Below are 10,965 nucleotides of genomic sequence, written 5' to 3'. Positions count from 1 at the left end.
GTGGCAACGTTATCCTAACACTTGAGCGCCAGCAGTGTACAGCTGGTGCGCGCCTCCAATTTGCCCTCAGGGAAGCTGCGATTTTCTTGCTGGCTCCTTGGAGCCTCACACAGATTCACCGGAGGAGGATCCCGCTGCTTGAAGCAGGGAATGGTGCTCAACAAAGTCAAGTCCCTTTTAGCAGATTTCCAGGACCTCAGTCTGAGGAATGTCACTCCCCAGTGACCAAGACCACCTCCAGGTAACTGCTCACCCTGGCTCAGGGATCCAATCCTGAGTTAAGAACTAACAGCTCCTAGGGTACACACAGGCTGCCCCTTCCCCTCAATGTGGGACAAAGTTCCTAACAAGGCCAGGGAACGGAGGAATGTGAACTTGCACTGCCCAGGAGTACTGGTTAGTTTATATTGTTCCTCCTATAGGGTTGCAGACCCCTTTAGCTCCTTTGGGTACTTTCTCTAGCTCCTTTATTGGGGGTCCTGTGTTCTATCCAATAGACTGTGAGCATCCACTTCTGTATTGGCCAGGCACTGGCATAGCCTCACAAGAGACAGCTATATCAGGGTCATATCAGCAAAATCTTTTTTTTTAATTTTTTATTAGATATTTTCTTTATATGCATTTCAAATGCTATCCCAAAAGTTCCCTATACCCTCCCCCCGCCCTGCTCCCCTACCCACCAACTCCTGCTTCTTGGCCCTGGCATTCCCCTATACTGGGGTATATAAAGTTTGCAATACCAAGGGGACTCTCTTCCCAGTGATGGCCGACTAGGCCATCTTCTGCTACATATGCAGCTAAAGATACGAGCTCTGGGGGTACTGGTTAGTTCATATTGTTGTTCCACCTATAGGGTTGCAGACCCCTTCAGCTCCTTGGGTGTTTTCTCTAGCTTCTCCATTGGGGGCCCTGTGTTCCATCTTATAGATGACTGTGAGCATCCACTTCTGTATTTGCCAGGCACTGGCATAGCCTCATACGAGACAGCTATAACAGGGTCCCTTCAGCAAAATCTTTCTGGCATATGCAATAGTGTCTGGGTTTGGTGGCTGATTATGGGATGGATCCCCAGGTGGGGTAGTCTCTGAATAGTCCATCCTTTCATCTTAGCTCCAAACTTTGTCTCTGTAACTCCTTTCATGGGTATTTTGTTCCCTAGTCTAAGGAGGAATGAAGTATCTACCCATTCATTGGTCTTCCCTCTTCTTGATTTTCTTGTGTTTTGCAAATTGTAGCTTGGGTGTTCTATGTTTCTGGGCTAATATCCACTTATCAGTGAGTGCATACCTAATGGCTTCTTTTGTGATTGGGTTACCTCACTAAGGATGATATCCTCCAGATACATCCATTTGTCCAAGAATTTCATAAATTCATTGTTTTTAATAGCCGAGTAGTACTCCATTGTGTAAATGTACCACATTTTCTGTATCCATTCCTCTGTTGAGGGACATCTGGGTTCTTTACAGCTTCTGGCTATTATAAAAAGGCTGCTATGAACATAGTGGAGGATGTGTTCTTATTACCAGTTGGAACGTCTTCTGGGTATATGCCCAGGAGAGGTATTGCTGGATCTTCTGGTAGTATTATGTCCAATTTTCTGAGGAACCTCCAGACTGACTTCCAAAGTGGTTGTACAAGCTTGCAATCCCACCAGCAGTGGAGGAGTGTTCCTCTTTCTCCACATCCTCTCCAGCATCTGCTGTCACCTGAGTTTTTGATCTTAGCCATTCTGACTGGTGTGAGGTGGAATCTCAAGGTTGTTTTGATTTGCATTTCCCTGATGATTAAGGATGTTGAACATTTTTTTCAGGTGCTTCTCAGCCATTCGGTATTCCTCAGTTGAGAATTCTTTGTTTAGCTCTGAACCCCATTTTTAATGGGGTTATTTGAATTTCTGGAGTTCAGCTTCTTGAGCTCTTTGTATATATTGGATATTAGTCCCCTATCAGATTTAGGATTGGTAAAAATCCTTTCCAATCTGTTGGTGGCCTTTTTGTCTTATTGACAAGTGTCTTTTGCCTTACAGAAGCTTTACAATTTTATCAGGTCCCATTTGTCAATGCTTGATCTTACAACACAAGCCACTGCTGTTCTGTTTAGGAATTTTTTCCCTGTGCCCATATCTTCGAGGCTTTTCCCCACTTTCTCCTCTATTAATTTCAGTGTCTTTGGTTTTATGTGGAGGTCTTTGATCCACTTAGACTTGAGCTTTGTACAAGGAGATAAGAATGGATCAATTCGCATTCTTCTACATGATAACCGCCAGTTGTGTCAGCACCATTTGTTGAAAATTCGGTCTTTTTTCCACTGGATGGTTTTAGCTCCTTTGATCAAGTGACCATAGTTGTGTGGATTCATTTCTGGTTCTTCAATTCTATTCCACTGATCTACCTGTCTGTCACTGTACCAGTACCATGCAGTTTTTATCACAATTGCTTTGTAGTACAGCTTAATGTCAGGCATGGTGATTCCACCAGAGTTTCTTTTATTGTTGAGAATATTTTTTGCTATCCTAGGTTTTTTATTATTCCAGATGAACTTGCAAATTGCTCTTTCTAACTCTATGAAGAATTGAGTTGGAATTTTGATGGGGATTGCATTGAGTCTGTAGATTGCTTTCGGCAGGATAGCCATTTTGACTATATTAATCCTGCCAATCTATGAGCATGGGAGATCTTTCCATCTTCTGAGATCTTCTTCAATTTCTTTCTTCAGAGACTTGAAGTTCTTATCATACAGATCTTTCACTTCCTTAGAGTCACACCAAGGTATTTTATATTATTTGTGACTATTGTGAAGGGTATTGTTTCCCTAATTTCTTTTTCGGTCCGTTTATCCTTCGTGTACAGGAAGGTCATTGACGTATTTGAGTTAATTTTATATCCAGCTACTGCACTGAAGCTGTTTATCAGGTTTAGGAGTTCTCTGGTGGAATTTGTGGGGTCACTTATATATACCATCATATCATCTGCAAATAGTGATATTTTGACTTCTTCCTTTCCAATTTGTATCACCTTGATGTCCTTTTGTTGTCGAATTGCTCTGGCTAGAACTTCATGTACTATATTGAATAGGTAGGGAGAAAGTGGGCAGCCTTGTCTAGTCCCTGATTTTAGTGGGATTGCTTCGAGTTTCTCTCCATTTAGTTTGATGTTGGCTACTGGTTTGCTGTAAATTGCTTTTATTATATGTTTAGGTATGGGCCTTGAATTCCTGATCTTTCCAAAACTTTTATCATGAAGGGGTGTTGGATTTTGTCAAATGCTTTCTGAACATCTAACAAGATGATCATGTGGCTTTTGTCTTTGAGTTTGTTTATATAGTGGATTACGTTGATGGATTTCCATATATTAAACCATCCCTGCATCCCATGTCAGCAAAATCTTGCTGGCATATGCAATAGTGTCTGGGTTTGGTGGCTGATTATGGTATGGATTCCTGGGTGGGGCAGTCTCTGGATGGTCCTTCCTTCTGTCTCAGCTCTAAACTTTGTCTCTGTAACTCCTTCCTGGGTATTTTGTTCCCCATTCTAAGGAGGGACGAAGTATCCACACTTTGGTCTTCCTTCTTTTTGAGTTTCATGTGTCTTGCAAATTGTATCTTGGGTATTCTAAGTTTCTGGGCTAATATCCACTAATCAGTGAGTGCATATCATGTGTGTTCTTTTGTGATTGGGTTACCTCACTCAGGATGATATCCTCCAGATCCATCCATTTTTGCCTGCTGTCTTGACATCGAACTCAAGAAAGCACGGCTTTTCCTCTCCTCTTGCCCATCTCCCTTCTGGCAGTGTAATATCCAAAATGAATTCAAGACCACCCAGTACCTTCCCCCTTCAAAAAGGACCTTCCAAACTGTACTAGCAGGCGAAGTGCAGAGCCAGATACAGAAGCTGGCTGGCTAAACAAATGTAAAAACATAGTTTTAGCGGTCAAAATGAGCCTACAAGCTGCCAAAACAATCTTAGCTGTTCTCAGAGAAATAACCATAACAAGATTAGCAATTCTCCTGCCCCCCCCCCCGCCCCACACTGAATTCTGAAAAAGACCACAAACCACCCTGACCTTGTTGCTAGAATGAATCCCCCTGATGTTGATAGCTGTGACGTTAATAGCTGATCCATAAGTTCAAAATGCACTATTACTTTGCTGACCAAATCATAATAACCCACCATGGGGGCAAGCAAAGTGAGTCACTAGGCTAAAGGGTTACTTAGTCACTATACAAACCAACCAATGCCTGAAAGGGTTACTTGCTACACCAATAAGAACCTTGTTCTTCAAATCTGCCCCTTACAAAGGTATAAAAAGTGTGTTCTTTGTTCTGGGTTTCTCCTCTGGCCTGAGTGCTGAGAGGGGAGTTCCCAACATGTTGGATCAATAAAAATCCTCATGCCGTTTGCAGTGATGGCGGCGGTCTCTGTGGTCTTTGTGAGTAAGGGTCTTTTGACGAACTCCAACAGCAGCTGCTGAAATTCCTCCACACAAACTCAAAAACAAACACACAAGAAGATATCTGCTTACCTTTTCAGTTTTTTATTTTGTATTTAGGAGGTCGAAAGCTGACAAAAGGGGGAGCCTGATGTTCCCTACTGACTAACTGGGGTCTCCTGTAGACCAGGCTGGCCTCAAACGCAGAGATCTACCTACCTCCGCCTTCCAAATTGCTGGGGTTAAAGGCGTAAGCCATCACCACACAGCCAATTATTTTATGTACACAGTGTGTATGCCACCTGTAGGGGTGAGCTGCGTTTACAGGCAGCGTGGAACATCGTGTGTGCTGGGAACTGAACTCGGGTCCTCTGCAAGAAGAGTTCTCTTCATCACTGAGCATCTCGCCAGTCCCTCGATAATTATTTTCAGGTGGTAAGAGCTCTGACTGCAACTCACAGACTTTAATGAGGTACAGAGAAGCCAGATACTCCTGTGGAGCCTAAAATGATAATCTAGGAGAGAAGATGATCAGAATGTGGGCAACTACTGCAGCCATTTTTGTTTGTGGTGTCGGGTTTCAATCCCAGACTTCTAGGCAAGAAATTCCTTTTTGCACTTATTTTGAAGGTAGAGCCAAGGTCAGCTGGAATTTTAGAGGCGAGTATGCAAGAGAGGCAGTGAGTGCCATCTCCTGTGTTCATGGGGACATCTAGGTGTGGAAGTTGAGGGATGGGAACTAGGGGTCAGCAATTTAGCTGAAGTTTTGTGTAAATTAAACTTGAGGTGGATGGTATATATGTAAACAAACAAACAAACAAATCCTTTAGAGCCTTTAGCACTCCACATTGAGACGAAAGACTCAGAAAACCAGGCTTGGTTATAGATCCTAGGCTGGGGATAGTTCAGTAGGTTTAAGAGCCCTGGCTGCTCTTCCAGGTTCGTTTCCCAGCACCCACATGGCAGCTCAGAACCAACTGTAACTCTAGTTCCAGAGGATACACTGTTTCTCCTAGCCTCTGTGGGCACCCAGCATGCACATGGTGAATAGACATACAGACAGCCAAATGCCCATACATAAAATAAAAATAACTAAATTTTAAAAATTGAGAGCAAGCGATCGAGAAAGATAAGATTGTGGAGTTAGAATAAGAATGGCCCCAGAGGCTCATATATATTGAATGCTTTGTCATGAGGGAGTGGCCGTACTTGAGAGGGGTTAGGAGGTGTGGCTTTGTTGAAGGAAGTGTGTCACTAAGGTTGGGGTTTTGGGGTTTCAAAAAGCCCATTCCAAGCCCAGAGTCTTTCTCTTCCTCCTGCCTGTGGACTCTTGGTTATGTCTCCAGCACCGTGTCTGCCTGTGTCCTACCATGTTCCTGTCATGATGAGAACGGACTAAACCTCTGAAAGTGCAAGCAAGCTCCAGCTGACTGAGGCCGTGGTGTCTCTTCAGAGCAGTAGAATGCTGATTAAGAAAGACATCCCTCTGCCTCTGCCTCTGCCTCCAGAGGCTGAGACTGCAGTTGTTTGCCACCACACCTGGCTGTGTTCTTCAGGGGGTACCTGGGCAGAAGCTGACTGAAGGATTCCAACACACACACACACACACACACACACACACACCCCACAGAACAAGTTACAAAATATCAAATACCACCTCATATTACTGTTGTTGTTTTTGTTTGTTTGTTTTGTTTTTTAAAGTATTTATTGCAAAGAATGCTGGACACAGTGCAATGCACAAGTGAAAACCAGGATAATACATTCTAGGGAAAGCAGGAAATGTAGGCAGTCCGCCTGTGAACCCCTGAACCAACTCAGCTAAAGCCTGACAACCAGCCCCCCATGCGACTGCCTTGCGGAAGCCACTTCAGGGGCTGGAGGGAGGGGCTGTTCCAGCACAACTCCTGCTCCACTGACATCCCTCTGCCCCCACCCTGGGCTCTTACACCTCTGGGTCCATCAGTTCCTGCTTTCCCGGGGCACAGAGGAAAAAGGCTTTGGTGGTCTTTGCCTCAAGCTGCATCCAGCCATTATCCACAGTGGCCGACCACAGGCATCTGCTATGGCTAACAAGTGTCCAGATGATATGATGAACGTCACTCAGACTCTGAGGGACACGGGGCAGAAGCTGCAGGGCCCATGTCCCGAAGGCAGTGGTATGGTCTTCCAGCTCCGAGCTAGGACATGGAGGTCTGAGGAGATGAGCCCAGGAGTCCCGCCCTAGGCCCGCACAGACAGCAGTTTGGAATAATGGCACTGACTTCTCAGGGGCAGATGGCAGCTGCAAGCTACACAGCCCAGGACTGGCAGGGCTGGAAAAGGTGGACTATTCTGCCAGATTTGGGCTTTGAACGGTTCTTGGATGCAGGGCATGGCTTCCCCATGGCTGCTCTGTGGACACTAGAGCAACCAGTTACTGCTGTAGAAAGTTTCTTGCCCTGCTCCACAACCTGCCTATCACCTTGCTGGTCAGCTGAAACATGGAGCCTGACTCTGCTATGTGGACCCACAAGAACTCGGGGCATGGGAGGCACCAGGCTTCATAAGGCTGTTTGCACTAGGACTCAATTTGTACTTGAATCAAAACTAGAGTGGGGCCAGCGACTCCTCCTGGGGTCTGGGCTGCCTCATGCCTTGTCCTTTCCTTCCTCAGTCCTACAGGTAGAGGCCAGCAAATGGGAAGACAGTCCGACAGGACCACCAGTTCTGAGCCTCTCATGACAAAGGCATGTCCCCGTTACCAGTGTACAGTTCTGTGTGGACAGTGACAGCAACGGCCAGGTAGGGGAGACCAGTTTCCATAAGCACTTTGGTGTGTGCACCAAGAAGGTACTTCCTAAAGCTGCCCTGCCTTTACAGGATCCCCCGAAAGAGAATTTAGGACGAGGCAGCCTGGGCCGCAGCTCTCCTGTATTCCAGTGTATAACTTGGTAGACGTTAGGAATGGGCGCCACGCATGGTCCTTTCCACACTTACTCTCCTGAGTACCCACAGATGCAGAGGTTAGATGTGGGTAGAAGCTCCCTGCTCCATCTTCTGTTCCAGGCAGGGAAGGAAGGGCTTTCCACTTCACCTGGGGTGGTGTCCACATAAGGCCCCATGAAGATCAAGCCTCTGGCTCCAAGAGTAGCTATGGAGAGGGCAGTAGAACTCTTCCAGGGGTTGCCTGGCCCCCATCAGGCAGCAGGGCCACAGTGGAATGTCTTAGTGAGAGTTTTTTGTCTCAGTGTCTCATTTAAGGTTGCAAACGTCATGAAGCAGCCAGCCTGGTGAGTGGACTGCTCGAGTGCTGTAGCAGAGGGGCTGGCAGCAGAGCACATAGCCCAGGGATTCTCAGCAGCCATACCCAACCTGTCACTGGTGGTCAACAAAGAGGCCGGTGGGCCAGGCTGAAGGTTCTGAGTGTTGCTAGCCACCCATGGCTTCAGGAGTGTTCCTGCATGGTGGCACCATCAGTACAGCAAACACAAGATGGCCTGGAGTGACCCCTCTGACAGAGGTCAGGGTCACTGGTGAGCAGGGACTGTGACAAGGGCTTCCTCTGAAGGCCTGGATATGTCTACATTCTGCACAAAAACAAAGACAAAGACTGTTCACCCTGCACAGGGATAGACTGGACACTTCTGTTGCCCTGATCACTGTGGCCACACAGACACTCGGACTCACCTTGGTAACTACAGCTGAAAGCCCCTAGCCTGCCCTAAGCAGGATGTCACCATCAAGCACCACTTGATGGGTGCTCAGATGACAGGACAAGGGTGGGGTAGGGTGCTGCCCACTCCCCACTCCACTGCAAGCAGCCCAGGTGCTACCCAAAGCAAGGCCACTCAACCTCCCATGGGAGAACAGGTCAGCTGGGGAAAGAGAGAAGGTGGGGGTGGGGGGCTTAGCCCCTGAGTGCACCTCCTTCCTGGCTCTAGCAGCCTACAGACGTTTCCTAGTCTGTAATATGGTTCATCTCCACAGGACTGAACCACAGGGCCCTGTGATACCCCTGAAGCTCTCACTGTGAATGACCCCCAAAAGCTACATAGCCCAGTTCCAGCTTTGGCCTGCTGAGCTTTGGGTATCTTAGGCTGGGGAAACGGGGATTTAAGACTTCCCTCGGTTCCACGAGCCTGTCCTTTGATGCCTCCCTGGCTTCCCTTAACTCCAGCACCTACAGGAATGTGTCAGGAGCTGTAGCCCTGTGCAGTATGACAGTGCCAGACCTTTAGGGACAGAGACACGCTCCTCTTGGCCTACACTGAGTTCATAGGCCAGCCCTAGCACCTGAAGGAGCAGGCAGAATCCTTACTTTGAGGCAGGGTTGGTTTGTTATTGTGGGTTTTTTGAGAGGAGTCTCATGTAGTCCATGTAACCCCTTAAACTCACTATGTAATGGAGGACGACCTTAACCTCTGCTCCTCCTGCCTCCATACACTGGAATTATAGGCAGGTGTCACTAAACACTGCTGGGGACCAAATCCAAGGCTTTGTGTATGATAGGCAAGTATCTTACCAGCTCAGCCATGGTAAGATTCAGGCCCATGATCCTTTCTAAAGTTCAAAGGTGCCCAGTTTACAAAGGTGCCCACGAAGCCTGGACTGGCCAGGGAGTTGGGAATCACCACCTGCCATGGGTGGGCAGCGAGCCTCTCCCTCACCTGGGACCAGCTCTGGTCCAGACCCTAGGCAGGTTGCCTAGGAGCTGTGAGGCCTCAAGAACACACCCAGCTCCGGGTGCTCCCTGCCAGTGGCCCAGCTCCAGGTACCTCCCCAGGGCTGACCTTGGGAAGTACTTAACCAAGCCACAGCCCCACCTGGCCAAAGGAGACAGGCCCAAACAGGAAACAGCCCCAGGAAGTGACTTGCCCCCACCCTAACCTGGTCCCTGACCTAACTAGGACACCCCAGGGGAACATGCCCACCACCCTGGCAGGGAGTCCAGTGCTACCTGAGGTCTGTCTCGGTGAGTGTTCACAGCTGCCACGTTCAGGAATATGGACTCCACTTTACAACCTGCCAAAGGAAGAGGCCACTGCAGTCCCCACACAGACGGCAGCCAGAGCCACAGCTAACCTACTCTGGGGAGGAAACTGAGCATACAGAGTTCAGCTTTCCCCTCTCCCTTCCCAGACAGTGTCAGGGAACACCAGGAGGCACAGGAGCCTTGACAGACAGCGTATCCATGTGACTGCCCATGTGTGCCACCTGGGGGACACAGGCTGCTTACACAGAGACTGGGGGTAGTTGGGGCAGCTGTTACAAGTCAACAATCAACATGGGATCCCTTACTCTCGGTGCCCCCCAAACCAGGGACGCCCTCTATTCTGCCAAATTCAGTCCAGTCAGCCTGAGGGGAGGGAGGGATAACACCAGCTCCCTGAAGCTTTGTTCTCCTCAGGTGTGACCCAGGAGAGCAGGCTGTGGCCTTAGCATCTGCATCTAGAAGCATGGAGGAAGGTAAATGTCCCCTATCCAGAATAGTCTAAGGCTACAGCAATATCAAAGATCACCGAGGAGGCTTCCAGTAGTCATGGAAACTGGACAAGATCTCAGGCTGGCCTTGAACTAACTATATGTACAAGGCCTTGAACTCTTTTTTTTTTTTTTTTTTTTTTAAGTACACTCTAGCAGTCTTCAGATGCACCAGAAGAGAGAGTCAGATCTCTTTACGGATGGTTGTGAGCCACCATGTGGTTGCTGGGATTTGAACTTAGGACCTTTGGAAGAGCAGTCAATGCTCTTAACCACTGAGCCATCTCTCCAGACCTGGCCTTGAACTCTTAACAATCTTCCTATCTCAGCCTCCTAATTACAAGTATAAGTATAAGCTACCATAACTGAATACAAACTATAAACTAAAAAACAAACTAGATGTATAATTAGAATTCCAGCCCTGGGGAGTAAGCGGAGCTGAGACAAGGAGTTCCTGAGCAAAACCCCACCTCAAGACAAGGAAAGAAGAAAAACAGGAAAGGGGAATTGGAAAAGCAAGGGGCGCTGGGGACACAGGAGAATGAGTCCCAGACAGAAAGAAGGGACTTGTGGGGCATCACAGAACCCTACAGCCTGCCAAAGTCAACATGCAGGAAGCTCCCTTACCGTAAGCCACGGGTGTGAGCTTCAGGACTGTGTGCAAGGGGCATTTGAGGTAGGGCAGCTCTTCTGTGGACAAAAGAGGACAGGGCTGGCATGTCACACATGCCTGGGTGTTTCCCAGTCTTGCACACAGCCTACCCGCCCGGGACAAGGCCCCTCACCAGCTGCCTTGTCAAGGAAGTAGGCCAGGAGGCAGCGCATGACAGCCTGGTGGCAAATGACCAACACATTCTCCTGCCTCTCCAGTTCCATGATGACGGGCTCCAGCCGCTGCACCAGGTCTTCATAGGACTACAAAGGCAAGCAGGGAAGGTATCCTTCAGGCCTGGTGCCAGGGTTGGAACAGGATCGGAGGTGTTCTTCTGTCTGATCTTATGACAACCTGACACACAAACTAGGAAGTGCTGTGGCCATGGTGACCATCACAGCAATAGAAACCCTAACTGAG

General features: G+C 48.0%; 1 protein-coding gene across 11 annotated transcripts in view; it reads right to left on the bottom strand.

Annotated features, from left to right (window-relative positions):
- Positions 1-6,091: 6,091 nt before the first annotated feature.
- Positions 6,092-10,965, bottom strand: part of Pfkfb4 (6-phosphofructo-2-kinase/fructose-2,6-biphosphatase 4) — a 43,965-nt gene continuing 39,091 nt past the window's right edge. For 6 of the 11 annotated variants that reach the window (XM_006512135.3, XM_006512134.3, XM_006512137.4 and 3 more), the window contains 3 exons: positions 10,679-10,808; positions 10,521-10,583; positions 6,092-7,999 (listed from right to left, as the gene is read on the bottom strand). In XM_006512135.3, the coding sequence (XP_006512198.1) occupies positions 7,842-7,999; positions 10,521-10,583; positions 10,679-10,808 (351 nt within the window). In that variant the 3' untranslated portion in view covers positions 6,092-7,841. Of the gene's footprint in view, positions 8,000-9,369; positions 9,435-10,520; positions 10,584-10,678; positions 10,809-10,965 lie in introns of all 11 variants that reach the window. The other 5 variants (NR_153429.1, NR_153430.1, NM_173019.5 and 2 more) reach the window with 3 other exon arrangements.

Source organism: Mus musculus, chromosome 9, assembly GCF_000001635.26.
Source record: "Mus musculus strain C57BL/6J chromosome 9, GRCm38.p6 C57BL/6J".
Taxonomy (NCBI): Eukaryota; Metazoa; Chordata; class Mammalia; order Rodentia; family Muridae; genus Mus; species Mus musculus.
Note: the sequence above shows the minus strand (reverse complement) of the source record. Positions and strands in the feature narration are given on the sequence as shown.